Source organism: Gouania willdenowi, chromosome 7 (assembly GCF_900634775.1).
Source record: "Gouania willdenowi chromosome 7, fGouWil2.1, whole genome shotgun sequence".
NCBI lineage: Eukaryota > Metazoa > Chordata > Actinopteri > Blenniiformes > Gobiesocidae > Gouania > Gouania willdenowi.
Window position 1 is genome coordinate 32,628,228 of NC_041050.1, and position 25,948 is coordinate 32,654,175.

The 25,948-nt window shown below is 36.3% G+C and overlaps 2 protein-coding genes across 2 annotated transcripts; both read left to right on the forward strand.

Moving 5' to 3' along the window:
* The first annotated feature begins 7,895 nt into the window (after window positions 1-7,895).
* foxl2l (forkhead box L2-like) lies at window positions 7,896-8,713 on the forward strand. Its single transcript, XM_028453647.1, has one exon. The coding sequence runs from the start codon at window positions 7,952-7,954 to the stop codon at window positions 8,711-8,713; it is 762 nt and encodes a 253-aa protein (XP_028309448.1). The 5' UTR covers window positions 7,896-7,951.
* Window positions 8,714-10,258: 1,545 nt separating this feature from the next.
* On the forward strand, window positions 10,259-25,335 carry tmem201 (transmembrane protein 201). Its single transcript, XM_028454064.1, has 11 exons — window positions 10,259-10,466; window positions 11,625-11,745; window positions 11,837-12,031; window positions 12,110-12,289; window positions 13,937-14,301; window positions 15,650-15,850; window positions 19,964-20,181; window positions 21,045-21,107; window positions 22,226-22,513; window positions 23,736-23,867; window positions 24,370-25,335. The coding sequence occupies exons 1-11, from the start codon at window positions 10,357-10,359 to the stop codon at window positions 24,465-24,467; spliced, it is 1,971 nt and encodes a 656-aa protein (XP_028309865.1). The 5' UTR covers window positions 10,259-10,356; the 3' UTR covers window positions 24,468-25,335.
* Window positions 25,336-25,948: the final 613 nt, after the last annotated feature.

The following is a 25,948-nucleotide window of genomic DNA, read 5'->3' on the forward strand; positions in this document are numbered from 1 at the left end:
ACAGTTGGGGGCTTCCTGGGGTCATGGGGTGGGGGATCTCATCCACTACTATTGTACCCAGTGAGATAGGAACGGAGCAGATCCCAGCAGGAGAGATGGGGGGCTTTTCTATAGGCTGCAGCTCCCAGTGTCCTCCATTCCCTCCCTTCCTTTCCTTGGTAGATTGATACACTATTGCTAAAATGTGACTTTCTTGTGCACTCTTATGAACCTGCTCCCCCCCCCCCCAACACCCCCCCTTCCCACCCACGCATCTCACAATCCTTTTCTCCAGTGGAGCTGAATCCAGCCTTGCGTCTTTGTTTTTAATCATACCCACATCAAAGTCACTCTTGAGAAGATATTAAAATGGACGTAGGGGCCGCGGACAAGACAAATCTCCTTGGCTTCTCCCGCACACAATGCCTCTCATTTAAATTTCCCCATATATTGCTGATCAGCATGCTGAATGGTGCCCCTGATGAAGTGTTGTGTTTTTGTGGTACCTCACATGAATTCCAAAGACCCCAGGGATACATTTTCCTCTTTTTGTCTTTCACTTCAAAGTTATTTGGAGTGAAATGTGTTGGCATGAAACAAATGGGGGGGCCACCAGGTTCAACACATGAATGTTGTTTACCAATCTTCTCACAGAGTCAAAGAGCATTTGAACTATGTGGTCGCCACTGTGCGAAACAAAAAACATTCAACAGGCACTGAGCTGTTTTCAGACATGAATCCATGTACGGGGCAAAACCCTCTCCTTTGTTCCAGTCCAAAGAAGAGCTACTTGTTTTGATGATTTCTCTGTTGGGTTGAACTCGGCTGTGTATCATCACATGAAGGCATTCAGGGCAACTTAAGTTCATATTTGGATGTTTAAGGTCATTATTCAAAACATGACATTTGCATTGATGATTTGCTGTTCTCCGTTTAATTCGCAAAGCAGTGCATCATTCAACACCAAGCCAACGCAGTAACTTCACAGTTTGTGTTTAAATGTTATCCGAGGGTTACACTATGAATATTCATGTGAGCATTGAGAATAATGACCAATCTGACCATCAATACAAGTAAAGAACTGTGCGGTTTTTGGAGTGTTTTTTTATGTTGTTTGGTGTGTTTTTAAAGTCCTTCTGTGTGTGTTTTTGCTGTTTTGTGTGTGCTATAATTCATTTTGTGTGTTTTTCTGTTATTTTTGTACTCGTTATGTGTATTTCTGTATATGTCTTTGTTACCTTTTGTGGGGTTTTGTGTCATTTTGTGTATTTCTGAAGTCATTCTGAGTGTTTTTGCTGTTTTTAAGTGTTTTATTAAGTCATTTTGTGTATTTTCGTTTTCATTCTCTGGTATTTACAGTATTTTTGTAGTAATTCTGTGTATTTATGTTGTCATTTTGTGTATTTTTGTTGTTCTTTTGTATATTTTAGTGTAATTTTGAATGTTTTTGGATTATTTTTGTGTGTTTCTGTTGTCGTGTATTTTGATGTAATTTCTGCATGTTTTTGGAGCCATTTTGTGTACATTTTGAGTCATTTTATGTATTTCTTTTTTGGGGGGGCAAGTCATGCATGAACTAAACCAAACGATTCAGGAAAAATAATTCTCATTAACTTTGGCAAAAGTTTGCCAAAAAAAAGCATAAACATTTTCTAAAAAGCAGAATACATAAAACTGATGACTTTTGCCAAAATCACCACATATATTGTAAAATAATTGATAACACTTCACCCAAAGTCAGAGAAACACGACAATGAATTCTAAAAAAATTTGCAAACTGCTTTCTTTCTCATTATTTATTCGTAGAACAAGTGAAAATGGTCCATCAGGAGGCTAGTATTTTTTAGCTACCTATAAGCATAGAATACTATTGTGTCATATTTCAAGTTGACTATTAGGACTAAAATGATAGGAGTGAGACATTAAAGTGAAAAAGTAAATGCATTGCACACTGTGGCGGGTACGGGGATAATTATTTCATTTAAATACAATAAACATTTGCTCCAACATTTCAGCAATAGATGAGAGACCTGACAAAGCATCTGAGTATGTATGTCAACCTACATTTCTTAAAAATATGGATCCCACAACAATAATATATGTTTAAATGTGTATACGTACACTTATGTATAAAGACACATTATTTACACTTGGGCTATTTTCTGGAAAATTGTATTTGTGTTAAAATAAAGTTTTACTTTAATTGTCATTGGTGTGTGCAGTGAAACATGTTTAAAGCTCTACTGAAGGAATTAATTATTTCTCATAGAACACCTAATAAAAAAAATACCTTAGGAAAAAGTAAATGCATTAAGCAGGCATTAACAATGTGAATTAAAAAAAATATACCTTTATCTCCAGACATGAAATAATTATTTGATTTGATCAATCATTTAAAGTTAAAAGAAAGAATAATTTAAAAAGAAAAAGACTGAATGTAATGTTTGAGTGCCTGTAATACAGGATGCATTTGTAGATCTTTTTTCTTCTTATTCATTTCATTGATCCTGTTCTTTATGTTTGACATGCTTTCTCTGCTCAATCCTTTAGTTTTCTAGCTTCGTAAAGCGAGAGTTTGCTGCCACCTACTGACTAATACTTAGAATAACTACTCAATGTGACAGATCCACAGTTCATTCATTTCTAGGTTCTTGAAGGAAGCCATATCCCTTTGTCCCAAAGCATCACATTTAATAAAACTACCAGACATCTAGCTGTTGATAAATTACATGTTGATCAATGAATCAAAAGGACATGATTCAGAGCACAAATAGAGCTCACATATACTAATATTTATTAATATAGGAATTATAGTAGGCTATTGTATACAGAGCAGGTGTAGTGATGTATGATTTTTCTCCAGTTAAAGAAGTATATTCTGTATATATTGTACTATATCTATTTAATTCTATCTATTTTATATGTATTTATTTTTTTTAAAAAAAAGACATCAGGAAAATGCTTGCCATGTCTCATTGAACAGCTTAAGCAGGTATAGAAGATTGGTAACTTTTTGGTTACCAATTGGTGACTGTTTAATGTTTTATTTAATGAATTTGTGTGTTTTAACATCTGGTGTCTTTTTTCTCAAATGCTGTTGGTTTTTTATATGTAAATAAAAGTGTTATATGTTATTATGTAGTTGCATTTTTCACTGTTTATTTTTAACTTTATAATTCCTGTAATTTGTGTAATTTCTTAATAATTCTTTTAGGGTGACAATTGAACATTCTGTCCAGGGACTGCAGATGAAAAATAGCCTTTTGCATACAGTAAATCTGGTACATTTTTCAGTATTGATATTAACGTACACTATTCCTGTTAAATAACTAAATAAAATGTTTGTAAAGTTTAAAAAAAAACTTTAATGACAAATCAATTAAATTAATTATGAAATTAATTAAAATCTTTGAATGGAACCATAAGCATAACCAAATCAAGACGATGTGAACTTCTAAGAAGATATTATAAATGAGCATCGGTGCAAAAAATCCCGTAAAAGTAGTTTTTAAAGACGTAATCAGATAAGTTCTTAAAAACTGCTTTAGATATACGGTAGATTACATTATCTATAGGAATAACTTGGTCTGCTCTTATAGGAATGATACACATACGGCTGCTGACAGCCTTTTTTTTTTACTGTATACAGTAATGTAAGTATCAATCAAGAAAATAAACTGATTCTTCCTTGTGAAAAGCATTTCAATAGTTATGCAAGTGTTATGACTATGAGGAACATGTCTAATATTTGACTGTGTTCCTAACAAAACATAACATTCATACAACCAGGACGAACAAGCACACAGACACATAAACTCTTAAACGTCGGACGTACGTGGCAACAGGTGCATTATCAACAAAGAAACAGCTAAACAAGCTACAGCATAGCATGTACAGTACATCAGCTTTAGCCTTGTTTGTTGTTGTTTTTTTGTCAGCAAGATGCAAAATAAGTCTCATGCGTCGGTTTTAAAATTGATATTTTAAAATGTGAAGTACAGGTTTTGACATTGTGTCATTGTGAATCTGCACAGGTTACACTGAGGTCAGCTTATCTTGGACAAACTTGGCTTTGGTAATTAGGAGTTGATTATGACTGTTATTCATCTGTTTTGCACCTGAAAGCCACCCTTTTTACTTTGGGAGTCCATCAACAATTGCGTCATTAGATACACGTTGAATGAAAAATGTAAAACCTTAGTTTGGACAGTAGCTCAATTATATTCACAGCCAAACATGACATGGCATACATTCATATTGGGATAAGATGGATTCCTGGTCAACTGTTACAGATTTTTGTTTAGTATTGGGTTGGTAGGAAACTTTGGTAATTTCCCCGTCTGCCTTCTATGGGTTTATGCACTAAGTATATATGTTTAAGTTAGTTGAAATCAACACATCATGGTTCAGTTGGTATATAAAAGTATTTCAGCAGCTGGGCCTGTACAATATTATTTAATGTATGAGTGAGGTCAAGTTAAAACAATATATATATATATATATATATATATATATATATATATATATATATATACATATATATATACATATATATATTATACTGTGAATTGTTTGACTGTCAATGTTGAATACATATGTTTAATTGATTTATTCTTTGAAGCCTTAATACTCATTTATACAATTGCAATGTTTTCATTTTAGTGAAGTTAATACACATTCAGAGCCATGAATGCCAATGGGACTAATAATTTGCATAATATATTCGTCCTGTGTTTTGGTTTTTGGTCTTGGTTTTCTTATTTTTGGTGAATTTTTATTTGGGTGCATCCCTAATAATAAATACCATAAGATAGATCAGAGGCAAATGTGCATGAGCTGAAGTGTGTTTGAATTGTTTTGAAGGGCTTGGACTTTGATGTGACTTGTTGTTCTGCTGCTACCAAAGTGAAGATGGTCTTGTGGTGATCCCAGCAAAGGCCTGGGACTGGTTCCTGATATAACTACTGTACTTACTGTAAAAAGTCTACGGAAGCAAGTGATGTTGTTAGTAATATCTGAACTCAGAGCTCTTTGTGATCAACCTCTTCACACATTTTGCAACGTTTTTTGTTTCGGATTTTACAAAAGACTACCAAAAACCTTTTTTTTTATTTTCATAAATTCACAACAGATCTTCCATATTAATTCGAGAAGTTTCCATTTGTTGTTTTTGAGATTGAAAATATTTTCATTTATGATCCGTATTGTGTGTGGTAATGTTGATCTTTTGACTAGTCTGGAGTGACAGTCAGAGGACACCGTCACACACCATCAGTCCCTGATCAGCCTAAAGGAAGAGTCAAAGCAAAGGTGTGGAGTCACATGACCTTTTGAAAGCGGTTGCTGTTCTACACTACTGCAGCTCTATGTTTATCTATGTTTATCTATGTTTATCTATGTGCTCTGTGCGTAAAAGGTATTCGAGGTATGATGGCATGTAAGATCAAGATCGTGTGTGCGTGTGTGCACGTGTGCGCGTGTGTGTGTGTGTGTGTGTGGCTCTTTCCACTGATATCTTGATGGATTAGAAAAAAATCAGTGCAGACAATGAAATTTGAAAACACTAATTGTAAATAAAAGCCAAGAAGTAAAACCTTATAGTTTACTTGTAAATACAAATTAAAGTCATCAAGTTAAAATATAGTTACAATTGAATGTTTAGCTATTCTTAGTTTTTTAAGCCTATTTAGAAAGTATTATTATTATTATTGCAATCACACATGTTTGGTAAAAATGTAATTAAATTTAATTTAATTTAATTTAATTTAATTTAAAAAAAAACAACATTGTGACAGCTAAAGGGAAATAACATTTCATAATCAGTAATGCTTTATTTATCTCGGGGGGAAATACTTTCTTTACACAGGCTCAAGAAATATTTCAAATAAAAAGAATAAACACTAAAAAAAGAAAGAAAACGTACATAATTAAGTAAAACACTATTAATTAAATAAGGATTAAACACAAGTGCACACATTACTGTACAAAAAATAAATAAGATAAATAATAATAATACAAATATAGAAATGTAATGTTCTCCCCATGCTGCGTGGGTTTCCTCCGAGTACTCCGGCTTCCTCCCACAAACCCAAAACATGACTGTAAGGTTAATGAGTTTCTAAATTGCCCGTAGGAGTGAATGTGAGTGTGAGTGGTTGTCTGTGTATGTGTTGCCCAGCGATGGACTGGCACCCTGTCCAGGGTGTACCCCCGCCTAGCGCCCAGTGTGAGCCGGCAATAGGCATCAGCAGACCCCCGCAACCCTGATAAAAGTGTGAAAATGGATAGTTGGATATACAAATGTACAAATATAATACACATATATATACAATAGAGGTGTCCCGATCTGATATTGATATCAGATATCGGTCGGATATCAGCCAGAAAAAGAATATCGGATTTTATTGGACAGCATCTAAAATCTCCGATATATATGATATTATATTTATTAAATTGTAGAATACTGTAGATATTATGTTGAAGGTTAAAATGTATGTAACCAGTTGGTTAATAATAAATGGGTCAGTTTTTCTCATACCTCTGTTGCTGACTATTGTTCTCTGTTTGAGTAACATTACTTGATCAAGGCTTTTTTAACATTCCACACTACAAAATAAGTAATAAAGTATGTATTATTCGTGCTGATATCGCATCAGATCGATATCTGCCAACATTCAAGGCTGCAATATTGGTATTGTATCGGAAGTGAAAAAGTTGTATTACGGGGCATCACTATTACACAACAATCAAAGCTAATTTGTCCGAAAATGTACACTTAAATTGAAACTTATTCCTGCCCTTTTACTTCAATAGCAACCATGAAGAGCTTGTAGATACTATATATATATATATATATATATATATATATATATATATATATATATATATATATACCTGATGATTATTACTAAAACATGACTGCTTAATGATAGCAAACATGTGAGTGCATTTGTGTCATCTGTATTTTTTGATGAGAAACTTATCAAATGATTTGGTTATGCAGTAGTGCATTGTGTTAATATGGGATTTTGATTTGTTTAGAGTTCTTCAATATCTATTATAATCTGTTATAGCGCATTGAGTTATACATATTTATTATAGTGTTATAGTACTTGGAGTGCATGGAAACACACACACAGCGTGTGCATCTATGTGACTTAAATGTGTTTTAATGAGAGAACATATTTCATTGGACTCTCTTTCAGCAGCTCAGTCAGTTACAGGGCTGTAGAATATTATTTAATGTACGAGTGTGATTAAGATTTAACCTTTATTCATTTTATTGCATGTTATGCATTGCTAGAATGTCGGTGCAAAAAAAAATATTTACACATGTTTAATTGATTTATTCTTTCAAGCTATAATATTAATTTATACAATTGCAATCATTTAATTTTAGTGATGTAAGTACACATTCAGAGCCATAACTGCAATGGGAATCATAATTTGCATAATAATTTATTCCGGTGTTTTTTTGTTCTCGGTTTTGGACAGTCTTTTCATGTTGATACATCCCTAATATTTTCTATGCAAAAAAGAAAGCCATACCGGTCAACAGATAAGTTAGAATAATTTAGTCATCTAGTAATTAAGTAGTATTAATCAAATTATATTTATCTTGTTTTGTTGCTTTATATGACATGTCAAAGCAAATCACCAAAATGCATTAATCAGTTTATCTGTATTAATTGAGAATGTGTTTGTAAGTGATCATCATAATGTCATAGCTGAACAGCCTCCAAAACCACAGCACTTCAAAGAGGTTTACTGATAGTAGATCTAAGTCTAAGTGTAACCTCATCACATCAACAAGTAAAGCACAAACAGCGTGAGAACCACGGTGAGATGAAAGAGCCATAGTACCATCTGCGCCCTGCACCTGTGGGTGGGGTGACACTACCTGGAGACCGGCACAGGACTGCGGCACTCAGCAGCGCTCAGCCCCGCAGAGACGCACACTCAGACCTGCGCTATGGATGGAGATCAGAAGGTTCAGCTCCTGGACATCAGCTCCAACACCCCCACCACCTCAGAGGAGCCCCAAGGTGTGGAGGAGCCGCAGAAACCGCCCTACTCGTACGTGGCCCTCATCGCCATGGCCATCAAAGAAAGCCGGGACCAGAGACAAACCCTGAGAGGAATCTACCACTACATAGCCTCTAAGTTCCCGTTCTACCAGAGTGGTCAGCAGGGCTGGAAAAACAGTATCAGACACAATTTATCCCTCAACGAGTGCTTCTTCAAGGTCCCCAGAGAGAGCGGAGGGGACCGCAAGGGGAACTACTGGATGCTGGACCCTGCGTTTGAGGACATGTTCGCGAAAGGGGACTACAAGCGGCGCAGCAGGGTGAGGAGACACTACAGACCTCCGTGTGGGGCCGGGCCCTACCTAACCGGGCCCCCCGTGGACTACCCGCACTCCCTGTACGTGCACCCAACGTGTAGCGGCTCGTGGTGTCTGTGCCAGGCATGCGCGTACCAGCCACCTCCTCCTGCACTCACCGGGAACCCCTTCAGCATGACCCCCGAGTTCAGCGCCTCCTACGGTCCCCCAGTGCACTTCCACTATGGAGCCTGCTACCCCCGACCCCCACCGTTCCTGGTGCCCCAGAAAGGGTGTGTCTCCGGAGAGGTGAGTCTCCCGATGAGTCCCGAGGGAGGCTCCGGGTCCGTGGCCCTCAGCTACCAACAGTTCCCCGCCTGTGGGGGACAGGGACAGGGACATGGTCAGTAGAGGACCAGTGTGGGAGTCCTTTAAACTGACAGATCACTGACCCATGTTCACAGACCTGTTCCACGTTCACAATGACGTCACAGATTGTTCCAGTTATTGCTGCTTGCCAACAGACTTGTTCACTTTCTACAAAAGTTGTTTACCCAATATTTCCCGTGTCAGTGTTTAATATTTCATGCCAAAGTTGATGATAATGAAGTTGTTAGACGTCCTTTATGTGGCAACAAAAGCCTCATGGTCTAAACCAGCATTTACGGGTTACTGAGTCATGATAGACGAGTTACTGAGTCATGATAGTGCAGAGTGACTCTTGTTTTGTTTAAAACTGAATGTTTTTGAATATTTAATTTAGAAACTTTGAAAATATGTTTGTTTTATTGTTGGAAAACACGATTTTACATTTTATTTGTCCTTTTGTTTTGTGCACCTGAGTGACATAAAGCACTAAATATATATTTCCAATGAATTCAGGGTGTTTGCTTGATGTAAAATGCATATTGTTAAAATTAAAGTGTTGTTTTTTCCACGAAATACCCAATTACGTCATTATGTTTAGTTTTGATTGTATCGTTTTCTAAATATTTGAGTTAAAATTTTAAGTTGAGCAGCACTCAAAGTTGTCAGCACTTCTGTCTCAAACCATAAAGTCCCTGTAGAATTAACTTCAACTCTTGTTTCCAAATATTCAAAAACGTTGTTGTTAGGTTCCAAATAACCCTATATAGAATAAAGTAGGTAGATGAGATTAATGACAATTAGGTTAAGTCAATTAGAACAGTCAAAAATGTACGAATTTGTTTTTAAATGATTAGTTTATTCATATTATTGTTGTTTTTTTTTAGGAAATAACACATTATATGGAGTCACTGCTTTCACTACTTCTTAGAACATGAAAAGCACAGTTTCATAGATTTCTGAGTGTGTTCTAACCCAGACCTTCCCCTAAACAAGCCATGCTACAGAACTCACTCACACGTGCTGTCCCTTAGAGGAGAAAAAGATTAAAGTGGCACATATTGTGCAGTTGTTTGTTTTAATAAATGTGCCTGTGTGGCATTTTGCATCAGCACATTTAACACAGAATTGTCTTTCTGGTAGGACTTTATTGAGTTAAAAATATCAAGATTTATGTCGTATTGCCATTTTGAGGAAAAATATCTCCCAGCTCTACACCTTATAATGCTAATTATTATTGGCCTCGTTTTATTATGAGAAAAATATTTGATTCCAAAGTGGTACAGTGTAACTAAACACTGTACTGTATACAATATATCTACATGTACCTTGGATAGTGTGTAAAAACAAAACAAACAACCGCTTTCTGTTTGGTCTACAGCTATTATTATTATTTTACAGAGATCAGTACAAATAGAAGGGGATTGCTTTTTTATTTTGTTATTTATTCAAGTTGTATGAATAAAATATATCCACTGGTTTACAATTTAACAGAACAATATAAACATTGGAGGGAAGGGCTTACTTACGCTGGAAAGAGTCCATTGTGTTACGTCGCTTCCGGTTCCGGTGTCTGGGCGGTAACAAAAAACTCCCACTGTCGGGATTTGTTCTGCCGCGCGTGCTTAGCTGCACCGTGCACTGCTACAAAGATAATTTCTTAAACTTGGCCTTTTTTTCCACCTGAAATGGAGACTTTTAACAAGCTAATGCTGGAATACCCCGGGTTGATGTACAGCGGGGTTGGAGCGACTGCGTTCGTCGCCGGCGGGGCGCTCATCTACAAAATTGCCACCAGGTAACTGGTGTGTGTATGTGTGTTTAGCTAATGCTAGCCTCCCGTTAGCACACGTAAACTCCCTACACCAGGTTTAGATGTATCTTCTATGTTAAATGTGTCTGCGATGGCTCACTGCGAACTGTGTAGAAGTACAGACCAGAACTTTAAAAGTTTAAGATAAATGCGGCTCTTACCCGCGTTCATGTAGTGACATCTTTTAAAGTTTATTATCAAGAGATTCTGCATATTTGGGCTGGGCAATATGGACCAAAACTCAAATCTCGATATTTTTTTTTCAAAATTGCGAAATACGATTTTAATCTCGATATTTTTAATTCAAATAGTCTTACCAGAAAGACAATTTTGGGTTAAATTGGCTGACGTAAAATGCCACACAGGCACATTTATTAACAAACAGCAGCACAATATTTGCCACTTTTAGCTTTTTCTAAGGGACAGCATGTGTGAGTGAGTTCTGTAATGTGACTTGTATATGGAAAGGTCTGGGTTAGGACTAGGGCTAAGCGATATATATTGAGTTTTTCATTTTGACACACGCATATATATATAATAGCTTATTTTGTTTCAAAATACCTGTTGTAGGAGTCACTGCTTTCTCTTTTTATCAGAACAGCATAAAAAGCACAGTTAGATGGATTGCTGCTGATTGTGTCTTAACCCAGATCTACCTATAAACAAGCAACACTACAGATCTCACTCACATGTGCTGTCCCTTAGAGGAGAAAAAGCCTCAAGTGGAACACATTGTGCAGCTGTTTGTTAATAAATGTGCCTGTGTGGCATTTTGTATCAGCAATTCAAACCCAGAAGAGAACGCACTCAGAAATCCATCTAAATGTCCTTTTCATGCTGTTCTAAGAAGTAGCGAAACCAACAACTCCGAAAACGAGTATTTTAATACAAACTAAGCTATAAAATAAAATAAAAAAATTTCATGATATCCAAAATTGTAATTTTCTATATCGCCAAAATAAAAAAACTTTATTTCTTGAATCTCAATATATTGCCTAGCCCTACTGCATATGTGCATTTTGGTACACTGTCTCTGAGGCATTCACAATTGCTAATTTGAAGGTAATGCTTATTTATAAGAATCCACATTCAAGTGGTGACATCCACGAGTTTGAGTAACAGTTTTTCTTTTCTTGTGTACAGAAAGAAGCCAACCCATGCAAATGTTAACTGCTGGTTTTGCAATGGCAACACAGTGGTGCCATATGGAAACAGGAATTGCTGGGATTGTCCCATCTGTGACCAGTACAATGGCTTCCAGGAGGTGAGTTTAAAATATTTTGGAGACCTCTGATCAAATCTAGTCTCTCATTGTGTTTGGTAATTATCTCTGATGGCCTGTTTGTATTTTTCAGAACGGCGACTATAACAAGCCGATACCAGCTCAGCACTTGGAGCATTTGAATCATGGAGTATCTGGAAGCCTTCCGTTATCTGAGACACCCAAGTGTCTGCAGTATGTCAACTGTCAGATGCTGCTCTGCAAGAAGTGTAACAATAACCAGTCTGTAAAGATCAAACAGCTGGCCTCATATATGCCACGGGATGATGTATGCCCTTTTGTCATTTGATTTTATGAATACACAGATTATTGTTCTTAATGTTTACTTTCCTCTTTTTAACTCCAGGAAAGCTATGATGAGGAAATTGAAGCCTACAAGCATCACCTTGAGCAAACATATAAGTTATGTAGGCCGTGTCAGACAGCAGTAGAGTATTACATCAAATATCAGAATCGGCAGCTTCGCACGGTTCTCCTGAACCATCAACTCCGGCGTACCAGAGAATCGGATATGGGCTTTGTAAAGGTCAGTCTCTACATCTTCTACTGTGGATGAAACAATTAATAAGTCATTTATTTACTCTATAAAACTAAAGAAAGGAGTGCTGTGGCATATTGCTTTAGACTGAAATCAGTTAATTTAGTGCTGGGTGATGTACTGGTTCAAACAGAAACCCAGTTATTTTTTTAATTACGTTTTATTATACTGCTGACTGACTATGTAGCCTCCACACAACATTAGGAAAGCAGAGTGATGGAATGAGGCGCCGCAGGACATAGTTTGAGAGGGAGCTGTGTTGCAGTTGCACTAATTAAGCATGTGTTGTCCAACCAGTCCACGTCAAACTCGTTTGGTTTGTAACCAGATAAACAGAACCAACCAGCTCCTGTGAATGTTACACAGGGGACTGAAGTCTCTGAGAGCACCTGCTGTTAGCAGCTGTTAGCATAGAGGTCCCGCAGGGGGCATTTATTATTCAATCTGTTTGCAACAAAATAACTTAACTATCGAGTTAATGATGTTTTTTTACGACAGTAATTAATATGACCTCTTTGTAAACAGGGTTAACACCTGTATTAATGCTAGTGTGGACATTAGTGTATTTTTACAATATTCACACTTCATGAATAAAAAATGAATTTGTTGATATATCACGATCTTTCACCAGGCGATTATTATATCGCACCATAAAAAGATCCAAAAAGATTTTTTAAATCACGTATTAAATACTCATTAGATTCTGTTGTTGAAGCAAAAGTTAAACTTTTTTGAAAAAGGTAATTTTACAGTTTGATAAACATTCCACTTGTTTTTGATAATGGTACTTGAATTACAGTTAGTTACCATTTGTTTGTTCTCTCAAGTTTAAAAAAGAATAATTAATCGTAATTCATACCTTTTTTCTTGGAAAGGTGAAATGTGTAATTATTGATATTGTGACATATTGTATTGTTTAGTAACTGTATATCGTATCATAACATACAAATTGTGAATCGTATCTTCAGATTCATGGCAATGCACAGCCCTAAACATGACAGAAAATGGGTCATTCAAAGACACAGTAATTGATTGCTAAATAATGAATAAATGTGGTTTACAACTTTACACCCAGTTGTGCTTTAAAAAAAGAAAAAATGTATCAACCTGATGTGAATTTTTGGTCATACCGCCCAGTAGGGGGTGTCTCGATCCGATATTGATATCGGTTCGATATCAGCCAGAAAACTAATATCAGATTTTATCGGACTGCATCTAAAATCACAGATATAAGTGCTTCGATAACATTTTTTGCTCCAGCACTTCTATCCATAGGTGACTGTGGTTCACACTTTAACAAAGTTACCTACTGTTGCTGACTATTTTTCTTTTTCAGTAATATCACTTGATCAAGCCTTTTCTAACATTCCACACTAGTAAATAAGTCATAAAAGTATGTATGATTCGTACTGGTAACGAATCGATATTGGTCGATACGCAGGGCTGCAATATCGGTATCATATCATAAGTGAGAAAGTTGTATCGGAACATCCCGCCCAGCACTGTTATTTCATGCTTTGTCCTTTTAGATATTGGTTAAAATCCAACCATCTTGTCATTCTACATGTGTTGTGCTGTCTTGTGTGTTTACGAAGAACACTGTACATACAATGTAACCTTGTTTTCTTTTCTCAGAGTTCCCTGTCTCTGTCCTCTCCCTTTGGTGTCATCCTGCTGCGGGCCCTTGTCTTCCTGATATGTGCTTTCCTATTTGCTACGTCTATGTGGGATTTTCCAGAGCAGTCCTTATCACCCTCTGGCTCTCCGACTTTAAGCGGGGGTGTAGTTCCCCCAAAGCCTAAACCTCACAATGAATCTGCCTCCAAAAACGACAGCAGTGGACCCCTTCCCATGTGGCAGGATCTGCTGCAGCTGCTCCCAGACCAGGCCGTGGCTAATGCTAAGCTAGCATGGCAGTACGGCAGAGACAACCACCTGGTTGTTACTTCTGTGGGCCTCCTGACCTGTCTCACTGCTATTTTCTTAGCAGGACCTACCAGGTATGCAGCATCCAGTATTAACTTTGCAACAGTAGCTGGGTTTCCATTACATCGATATTTCTGAATGTTGATCAAGTATAATTGCGCTTTGAACATGTTTAAATTGAGCGTTGTTTTGGGCAGGGGCCTCACCACTCCCATGAAATCTCATCCCGTGAGACTTCGCTGCAGAAAGACGGACGCTCCAAACTTCCTCATAACACTCTGTATTCCTTTGTTGTTTCACGTCTAATGTGGCAGTAATAATAATTAAAGGGGACATATTATGATATTTTTCACCCAACCCCAACAACGTAGTATTTGAGGTTTATTTTCCCTAAACCGTCTGTTTTCTGGAGTTTTAGACCTCTGAGGAGTCACTATCTGACCAATTCTAAAACCGGGCTGTTTGAGTGGGCGTGCCTGTAGACACTGACTCCACACAACAGTTAATCACTAGCTACTTTTTTTTTGCTATACACACACTTTTGATATTGTTTTCAACCAAAAATGGATGGATGGATATTTAAGCAGATATTGTGATTGTGAGTCAGAAAAACGCTGTTTCATGAAGTGTGCGCCGTACAGCAAAAGTAGCTGTTTCAGCTGCTTCAAACACTTAACGGAGCTGCTATGTTTCTTTCTTGTCATCTCATGTAGAGATTGCATGAATAGTCCATTCAAGGTGATAGTTTTGCTGTTTTGTCCGACCGCTGCATCACACTGTCACAAACACAGTTTTGCCAGATTCGTGGTTCGTGTTTGGGCTGTTGTTATTCGGTGGGTGGGTTCTAAGATATGATTGGGCTAGAAATTGTCAATCTAATCTGGCGACACTGAGTCCCAATTTTACTTGTGACGTCACAAATGTAGAAAATTTGAAACAGCGCAATTTTCTCTGTGTTGTAAGACTTACACAGACCACAAAGAAATGACTGGATGGTTTTTTGTCTGCTGCTGGACACTCAAGTTACCTTGTGTGATCAAAATATTCATACATATACATTCATAATATAGTATAATGCTAAGAAATGTCTCAGTCTCCTCTTCTGTCTACACGTACCACGTCATGTTTTCTTGGAGTGCAGTGGTCATGTGACCAGGGACGCCACGCTCTGTGATGTGTATTTGCAGAAAAAGTGATTCTGTAGTGCTTTTGCGGCACATTTCAAAACATCATAAATACCTCCTCATGAAAGCGTAAAAACTTTTGATCAATATATGAATGTTTTTTCGAAATTCAGGTCTTTCCATTACCAGTTTTTATTGCGCTAATTAGATTTTGTGCGTTTCAAACGGTAATGGAAACGCAGCTACATTTTACATTTTTCCACACAAAACTAATGTGTTTTTGTAATTGGATGTTTAGGTTGAGGAGGATTGATGCCGTAGTCTCAGTCCTGTGGTTTCTCACCCTGTGCCTGTGCCTGGCTGAAGGATACTTCACTGATGTTGTGGGATGGCTGGACATGGTGAAGCTCAGCACCATCGGCCTCTGTTGCCTCGTCAGCTTTGCTGCTGGTGCAGCAACGCGCAAACCAATGGGTCCACGAAGAGCCAGATATCGAAGGTCAGAAGCTGCGCAGTGATGTTGTCGTTGTTTGACGCGTGGAAATGTCGATTCCCTCCAGTCTCCCTCCGTTCATGGCTCGTGTACCACAGGATTGGTTCAGTCAGATGTGTTTATCCCATCAAGTGTTGCCTTTCTTCACTTTTCACTACTGTAGATTTATAAACAATTCTTCTGTGAATTTTAATTTCATCTCACATATTTGACCTCCATTTGCATTGACTGACAACACAACAAGACTGGGACACCAACAAGTCTCGGATTGTGTGTGTGTGTGTGTGTGTGTGTGTTTCAACACATGATCTGCACACGCACCAGTTAACTGACAAGCCCACAGCAGTCGGGTGCATTCTACAAGTTTATTAGAGGAGGAAAATAACCAAGTTTCTGTATTGTTATTTTTTGAAAAGCATGTTCATGTTCTGTGTTAAGTTATCCAAAACGCAAAGTTGAGAACTCCTTTTTTTTGTTCTAAAGCAGACTTTGTAGGTTTAAAAACGTAATAATACCAAACCATAGTGTTTAGGAATTATTCACTGGAGTTAATCAAAAACTGTTTGAAAATATGTAGTTTTTGTCATTATCCATTGGGGTTTTTTTTTTCAGTCAATTTAGTCAAATGTGTGATTTATTTTTTAACTGTTGTGGTCTTGTGTATTTCTAACTAATTTTAGACTGAGAGACTTTCTTTAAACTAGTATTAACCTTTTTTGTTCTGCGCTGTGCATTGAATGAATGCCTTTTATTTGCTTTAGTATTAACTTGTACAAACACGTCAGGCCACATTGATGATGGTGGACATGTAACTTCCCAACACTCTTATTGAATTTCAACTTCTGTAAGGAGATTTTTTGGAAAAGTACAGCATTTACGCCTCTATAGTTAACAGAGTATGAATGAAAGATTTTATGCTTCATATCTACTCGTTTGTGGTATTTTGATCAGAATCACCCCCTGTATCAAAAGTTTGTGGTTTTTATTTTATTATTTTTTAAGTACTGTTTAAATCTTAAAACTGGTGTTTTTAGTTTGAATTCATGGTTAGCCTGTATTTATTTAGATACTACATGGCCTGAAATGAGCAATTATCATAGATTTTTGTTTCAACAGCGTTATTGATACATATTTTCTACAAATGTTCTCGTTTGTTGCCATTGTTTTTGATTTTTTACCTGTGTGATATCAGTTCACACTATGTACGTCCTTATCTTAGATTTCATCTTTCTGCTGATAATGCCTAAGTTCTGCTAATTTTTACATTTCATTTCTAAAGTGCAAAGGTGTCTGGTAGCCAAGAACTTTACATTTTGAGTAATTATTCATTGTTTTGTAACCCAAGTCTGACCCTGTTGAACTGACAATATGTTAAGATCAAACTTTTTTGTGGTGTAATTATCCATTTTTTTGTTTTTCTTCTGTTGTGTTTTGTGCCATACCTAAAACGTACAGTATATCATGGTATTTACTAGATGATTTCTCCAGGCATGTTACGTTGGCTCTTAATGGGATGAAGGCAGTTTAACAGGAGCTCATTTGGCTGCTGAGGTTATTTTCCTATCTTTTTATTTAAAAACAATGTATCTTCAATAGTAATGTTTGTTCTGGTAAGAAGTAGTTTAAAAACAGTTGGTTACACCTCAGTTAAAAACAGAAAGTTGTACCAAAGCACTAAAATGTCTCCTGTTAACATTTTAATCTGTTTTTCTGTAACGAACAAATATTGTGATTTGCATGGGATTAATTATCAGTTCTTGCATGAGTCTTTAGATTTTTATTTAAAGGGGTCTTTATTTTAAAACTGATGTGAATGATGTTTTAAACTAAGAGTGTAGATTGTAATTAATAACTACTCAGTGTGATTGTCCTGTTTATAAAGTTAGGCTCATACATTTCTCAGAGCTTTGAATGCTGTGATTTAAAATATTAGAGGTGCATAAAACTGTCATGTACAATAACTATCTACGTATTTAAATGAGTAGACTTTTTTTTCTGACATTGTTAGAAACCCAGTGCTAAGATGGCAGCCTAGGTGTTTGTAATGTTATAGCATATTAAAATGAAAACAAGTCTTCTGTTTCACAAGCTTTCACTTAAAGCTTGAAATTATTAACGCCAGCATATAGCAAGATTATAATATGTTGCAGAACATGACAAGTTATACAGTGGTAAATGGTGTTTAATTGAAGCTTATTGTGTTTCAGTCATGTTTTTTTTATTTTTACCAAAAATGAAACATATTTGCCAAAGATGCAAAGTTGTGCTAAAAAAAAAGTGTTTTTTTCTCGGACAAACACCCAGTGCCATAAAGCTTCAAATAATTCTCAAATGCACACTAGTCTTTTTTCATTATTTTACGATAATGGGTATGACTTTTGTTGTATGTTTAATTTCCAAATGTCCAAATTATGGCTAAATTCTGGTGCTGTTTTACGATTTTGTTTGGGTCTAAAGACTCATTTACCCTGTTACATGTAGTCTTTTTCATTTTATATTTTTCTTTAAAAAAAAAAAAAAAGTTCAATTACTGACTGAAAACATTTTCTTTTGAGTTCATACTCTACATGTATTGAAGACAGGAATGTATGTAGTGTAAGTACAGTGAGTGGAGATAAACACATGCTATTATTTGAAGTTCGAGCTGAGCTTAGTTTTGTGTTAGTGTTGTTTAACCTGCATGTTTTTGTAGATTTCCTCTATCAATGTTACAAGCTGTACACATCCACTGATCCTGTAAACCTTTATGTAGCTAAAGCCACTGTATGTCACAAACTGTTGGAGCTATGAACATGTTTTGTGACACAAAAGCTATAATTGTATTTGTAGAAAAATTTTGTTTTGCAAGGTTTTGTTTGACTATGATAGCCACGTGTGTAGCTAACAAATGTTACTGTCTCACTGTGTCAAAGGAAAAACACTAGGGCAGAGATGGGCAACTTTTATAACAGCGGGGACACGAAAATGTGATTTTTTTTTTATCCTAGGGCCACATTATCAACATTAATGTCAAATTTTAGAATAATGAGCAATCTGAGCATTAATACAGGAAACAATACGTTTGTGCTGTCATTTCATGTGTTTTTTATGTAATTTATTGTTTTATTTCATTTTTTGTGGTTGTTTTGTGGAATTATTTTCTCATTTCTGTCTTGTATGGTTTTACTGTCATTGTATGTGTTTTTGAGGTCATTGAGCATTTTTTTTTTAATCTCATTTAGTTTGTTTTTGTTGTTTTGTGTATTATCTGCCAATTTGTGTTTTTGTTGTTTTGTAATTTAATGTTTATAGTTTATTTTTGTGGTTGTATGTTTTGAGTCATTTTGTGTATTTATAGTTTGTTTCTGTAATTTTATATGTGTTTTTAGCTCATTTTATGCATTTACTTCAAGGGCCACTGAAAATTAGAGCAAGGGCTGGCTGCACGTGGCCCCTGGGCTGGCAGTTGCCCATGTCTGCACTAGGACCTCGTTATTTTACCCAGTGTTAAGCATTCATCCAGTATTTATGTGTGAGTAGCAACGTCAAAGTGCCATTTTCCACTGAGATCAAAATAAACTGCTTTACTTTTATCTCTCTGTAGACTGTTATTGATAACTAATAAACTGCTGACGAAAGGAACCGTCTTTTAGCTTGTTTTTCAACATACAGAACGGTACATCTGCCCTTTTTATGACATGTCTGCAGATTTGGAAACGGTCTCTTTCCTACATAGTATTACAGAAAAGAGAATGTCAACATTCAGGATGGCTTGGATTTTTTTTTAAACGGGTAAAGGTTAAGTGTCGCTCCTTTTTATTGGATCACTGGGGCTGTTGAAATGTAAGCGCTGGGTTGTCTGGCTACATTTCTAAAAAAGGTTTTTTTAGTCTTTTGCTCTCTGCTGCCATGTGCAGTTGAACAGTGAAGTTACACAGCTTAGAAATTACCTTAATGTCAAAACTTCACATTAACATCACAAATCTATCCTTTTCAAACGCACACTGATTAAGTCTTACTCTGTACGTTGAATTTGCATCAGCCCCCACCCACCCCCCTCCGTCTGCTTCAATCTGCTCTTGTTCCACCCAATTTTGGATTCAAGGAGGTCGACTGTTGCATTGCTCTTGTGTTTTACAGATACCTTGCAGGCAGCTCAGAAGTCTTCTCCTTTAGCCAGCCCTTTTCACCAGCGTTCGACCCCACAGAGTCCTTCATTCCCACTCCGCCCCCAAACCTCCCCCAGCTCATCAACCGCCAGCACGGGCATCGAGAGCGCAAGGCCTCCCCCTCCTCGCTGCCAGGCCGCCTCAGCAGAGCCCTACGCCTCGGCACCATGCCCTCACTCGCCAGGACAGGTACGCTCTGCTCGTCTGCTTTCCTGTAGTATACTAGTTTTTATTATTGTTACTGACAGGGTCATACACAGCAAATGACTAACTGCCCAACTAACATTTTAACACTCTACAGCGTGGGTGTCAAACTCATTTTAGTTCAGGGGCCAAATAAGGACCAGTTTAATCTCAAGTGGGACAGATTATTTTTATGTGAGAAAACAAACATTTCAACATTATTGTGCACTAGTACATACGTACTACGTATACATAAAATACAAAATTATGTAAGAAGCTGACAACGTCCAAGTAATGATAAAAATCAGTCCCAACAGGATCTTCACTGTAAATTTCCTAGATTTTGTGACCAATTTCTATTTAATTAAATAAAAGATGTGATAATTTGAGTCAAATGTAAGGGTTTAGTAAGAATTTTGAGATTTTTCCTATTGTTTAATATTAAAAAAAGACTGCAACAGTGCGATATAAACACTGGTAAAATTGCGAGTCCTGCAATTTATTGCTGAGTTTCATTTTATAAAATGATTGTTTTCATTTAGTCATTTTCAATTGGATCCTCCAAAGAGTTGGATTTTAACTTTATTGTGCTCTAGTTTTTAATATCAGTCCCTGCAGGTTCTTTCTTTCAAAAATTATTGATTTTGTAACCAATTTTTTTTGTAACTTCGTAGAATTATTTGTTAGAAAGACTTTTTTTTTCTTCGAGGCCCTAAAAACATCATTGAGTTACATTGAATTTGTGTATTTGAAATGCCAACAACTGAATTATTTGGTAATTTACACATGAATTTATGTTTTCTCTTTCTTGACACATGTGGTCTGAAGGTTTATTGGTTTGAAGTTAACACTCTTTCTCTCTTTTTTAGATTCTGGTTATTTGTTTAGTGGGAGCAGACCAACTTCCCAGTACAAAGACCCACCATCCTCTGGTATGCACAGTTTCACCGAAGCTGCAGGTTTTTGCACTCCTTACTTGTTGTACTGTACAGCAGTGTTTCTCAAAGTTTGTGGTGCCCATGCAGGTGATTGGTTTAATTTAGTTTTTGACTTTCACCCCTCCACGTTTATTTATGGTAATGAATTTAGCCACGGATCCCTTGCATACAGTAAACACCTCATGTATAAACTTAAAAAGCAAGAGACCAAATCTTACACATTTGGAACTTTTATTTTTTAACATTTATTTTCCACCAAGGCATCTGTATAAAATAAAAGGTTTGTCAAAATGTACAATTTTTTTTTTTTTTTAAATAAAATAACACTAATTAATTCAAACAAAAATGGAGAAAAAAAAATCTCATGCTCTTCTAGGGCTGCACGATTATCATGATCAAGGCCAAAATGATGATCATGATTATTTTGAACAATATTATAATCACAATTATGTATCATGCATCAGGAAAAAATAATCTATTTTTGTTGCACTACTTTTAAACAAACATCTGTACAGTTTACAGTGCAAAATGAAGCTGCAATTTAAAATGTACCAAAGGCTAACTGATTAAATACACTATTACATAATGCAGAGCCCATATTTTAAATGTAAATATAGCTGATGATCAGGTTAATTTAATCGTTACAACAAAAATCATGATCATGATTAAAATTTGATTCATTGTGCAGCCCTTGATCCACATTTACGAACTCTAAAACAGTGAAAATAACCAACATTAAATGCTGTTTTGTTTAATGTTTAATCTGATATGATGCATTTTATTGTTGTCTGGACGTTACATTTTTTGTCCATTCATTTTAAAACAAATAACAGTAATTTACTCAGTAATAGTTGGGTATAGAAATATAACGAATTACTTTACTTTTTTTTAAAAATAACTGATTTAGAAATATACACAAAAGAAGTACTAGTACCCATAAAAGTAACTCTATTACATCTGTTACTTTCACCTCTGGTTCCCTGTTAGTTAAATTAATCAGGATTATTTGGGGGTCAATGGTTGCAGGTGAGGCTTTAAAGTTGGTAATAATAATGATAAAGAAGTTTGAGAACCACTGCTATACACTAATATGTTCTCCGTTCCTGCCACAGACTACTTCTCTCTGAAGTCGGGGAGTCGTCTTTCGTCTCCAGGCCCGTCTCCCACTCCTTCCATCTCTGGCTCAGTCACGTCCAGTTCCAGCTCTGCCAGACGACGTCCCCTCATCTCCCCCGCACGCCTCAACATCAGCGGCCGGAGACTCCGGCTGTTCTCAGCAGATTCAGAGCCCAGGTGCATGTCTCCGCCTACGACTCCGCTCCATTTCCTCAGCGAGCCGACCTCGTCTGTTTACAGCGGCTGCGTTTCACCGGACACGTCACCTATCCACAACGACAACGGTAAGAAGAGCTGAGGGAGGAGCCTCACTGTTGTTCTCAAAGCAACCACTAGATGGAAAGGAATAGTTGTGATTATTTCTTGCTGTAGAGCAGTCTTTTTTTTTCCCATGTACCCCTTTTTTACATTTTTGTCAAATCATGTGTACCCCCTCTTTATATCATAAGTACCCTCACCATAATTTCATACGTTTTTTTATTTATGGAACAGCGGGCTCTCCTAATCCCCCAACTTTGTCACATTGATTCATAACATTGGTTCCCTAAGGCTTAATCTACAAATTTAAAACAATGAGTGGAATTTAAAGTGGAATTCATTTTTTAGAAAAAGTTGTTTTTGTTTTTTTAAACCATGCATCTTTTATGTGATAACTTTAATAGTAAGTAAATACAATCTCCTAAAATGTTGCTAATCATTGTCTCCTATTGTCAGAAGTCTGATAAAATGGCCTCTACAGCGTAAAATAATCCTGTTTCAATAAATTACAAGAGAATATAGTGTTTTATTGAGCAATAGTACTGTTAGTTTGTGGTAAATTTGTCCAAAAAATAGCCTAAAAGGATTCTTTCCTGATAGCTTTTAAATTAAATATTAAATCTTTCTGAGTACCCTCCTGCATTGTGCTCATTTACCCCTAGGGGTCCACATACCCCTGTTTGGGAACCACTGGTGTAGAGCACTCAAACTCATGGCCCAGGGGCCAAATCCAGCCCTTTAGAGCATCCAAATTGGCCCGGAATGATAGAGAAATCATGAATAATTTTAGAAATGAAACTCAGCAATAATTTGCATGTGCTCACAGTTTTCCCAGTGCTTATATCACATGATTGCAGTCATTTTTTTAATGTTAAACAGTGTTTGAACTTAAAATATTTCACTTTTACTTAAATTATTACATGCTATTTTACTCAAGTAAATAGGAATTGGTCACAAAATCTAAGTGAACTTCCTGTTGGGACTGATATCTGTCACTTATTGCTTTGATATGGTCGGTTTCTTACATATTTTTGTAATTTATGTATACGTAGAAGTGCAAACTAGAGCACAATAATGTTGAAATGACTCGTTTTCCCACATAAATAAAATCTGTGGCCCTGGTCCGTATTTGCCCCCTCAACTAAAATGAGTGTGACACCCCTGCTGTAGAGTAATAGAAAGTTGGTTTGATATAGTGTATTTATTTATTTCTAGGTTGACAGTTTCCTCCTGACCTTTTTTTTCTAGATTTGAGCTCTTTGTTCAGAGAAGGCAGTGTCATAGAAGAGGCAGAGAAAAGAAGCAGAAGCTCCTCTGGATCCTCTGCATGTCTGGTTGGGACAACAACTCAAGGCCTGGATGTCGTTCCTCCTCCTAAAGGTAAAAGCCCACTGGGAGATGGATGCTGTGTCTATAATGATGCATTACCTCTCTGTTATACCACACATGTACTTAAATATGACTAAATATTAAGTTATCAAATAAAATGAAAACTAAGCACATTATCGGTGGTTATGTAGCTATATATTATCACTGTGGAGTCCAAACTAAAAAGTGCAATTCATTACAGACCTACACACAGGTACTGATCATTTAGAACAATTGCTTGTTTCTTTACTTTCAAACTTCTAAATTTGATTTGCTGTTAGAAAAGTCCTTGTTCTGCAAAATAAAATATATTTGAATGCTTGTGTCTAAGCCTTTAATCTATCTAGTAGTGTAGAATATGTGGTGTTGGACAAAAGTACTTTACTGGTTTTAAATTAGTAAAAAGCAAAGTCTTTGGATAGCCCCTGAATAATGTGTGCACAACTCATTAATAATAACAATGTGTGCAAAACACATGATGTTTTTTTTTATTCTGATCTGTTTTCTCTCTCAGGTTTTGCAAAGCGTCTAATGTGGCCTGGACTCTTGTTAGTGAGCCTAACGGCCAACCTGTTATTCTCCTGCGTCTATTTGTACAACAACTGGAGGTGAAGCATCCTCCTCCTGTTTCTGGAACTGACTCAGGCTCTGGACCCCGAACCACATGTTTCTGATCATCTGAACGACGTTCAGCAGAACCACAATACTCCAGTGTTTAGGAACCTGTTTACTGGTGCTCTCATGCTCACTGTACCCAACACAGATTGGGTTGTGAAATGAAGTCCAGCTCATTTACTGATTTATTGTCTTTCTGCACTGGAACCTGACGCTGTAAAGTGTGTGATGAATGTATTAAGTTATGCTACATGGACACAATATAAAAGTATGGCCTACTGTTCCTCTACTAATATTATGATTCTCTCAAAGATTGGAGATAACTAAGCTACATGTTGTGTTTGCTTTTTGTTTTTATTTTTACATAAATTAAGGTTTCACTACATTTAAGAAAAGATATGGTGCGGTACAAGCGTTGAAGTCAAAATGATACTTTTTTTTTCCACTGCCTATTCATCAATGAAGGTTTGCTTTTTCATACTTTTTCCAGGAAAGAAAAGAAAAGTCTAACAGTTTATAAACTGTTTACTGATTCAGATAAAAGTGATGCACACTCATATGAAAAACTACATATTCATATTATCTTCTATTACTTAGTTTTAAGCTAGAGGATGTTTTTTCTTATCAAAGCTGTAATTTAAAATCAACTTATTGTTCAGTTCTGAGGTTGTTTTGAATGGATTTAAATGAACTAATATATAAGTCGTGTGTGTGTGTAAAAGTGAAAGAGCTGGATTTCGTTACAGATGTGTGTAACTATGGAGACATTTTACAGTCATATCTGTAGTTATTTTTCAACAAGATTCACACCTAAATGAAGCTGAAACGTATTGTAGATCATTGAACAAACAAACCTCTATTTGAGTTAATTTGATCCGTTTTGTTCATCAAGTGTTATTTGCACATTGTACGTGTTTGTTGATTTCAGTGTTGAGTGGTGAACGATTTTGGTTCGTGATTGTAATAAACATCGATTTTCTAATAAAATATGTTTTGGTTTTTTTTGTCGTCACTGCATGTAATGATTACAAACTCATCCTCCATCAAGTTCAGAAGATTTGTGACGCTTGATTCAACATCAAGTTGGTATTGTAATTACAATTCCTTAATAGCAGTGGTTTTCAACCGTGGGGTCGGGACGCCTGGAATTCTACTGGGGTCACCCTGAAATGTCTATTATTTGGTTAAAAAAAATGTAGATATAAACAGATTAAAATTCTATTTTTTGAATTATTTTTCAAAGCATGAATATTAAATAACTATCCTGTACTTAAACTTTCTCAAATATTAAGAGTTCAAATAAACTGCAGGTGGCACATTTGTCACCCTGTGCACTAATCCGCTACTCTGTAACACTTTTATAAACATGACCAAAAATTAATTATTTAAGAAAAAAGTTCTAAACACCCTAAGATATTGGGTGTAATGTTTTTTTTGTTTCACATATCTTTGTAATTTGCTTGCTAAATAAAAATAAC

Coding starts and splice junctions, on each gene's coding strand:
- foxl2l (XM_028453647.1), top strand. CDS start 7,952: ATGGATGGAGATCAGAAGGTTCAGCTCCTGGACATCAGCTCCAACACC.
- tmem201 (XM_028454064.1), top strand. CDS start 10,357: ATGGAGACTTTTAACAAGCTAATGCTGGAATACCCCGGGTTGATGTAC. Junction 20,182..21,044: donor GCCCTCACTCGCCAGGACAG/GTACGCTCTGCT, acceptor TCTCTTTTTTAG/ATTCTGGTTATTTGTTTAGT. Junction 23,868..24,369: donor TGTCGTTCCTCCTCCTAAAG/GTAAAAGCCCAC, acceptor TTTCTCTCTCAG/GTTTTGCAAAGCGTCTAATG.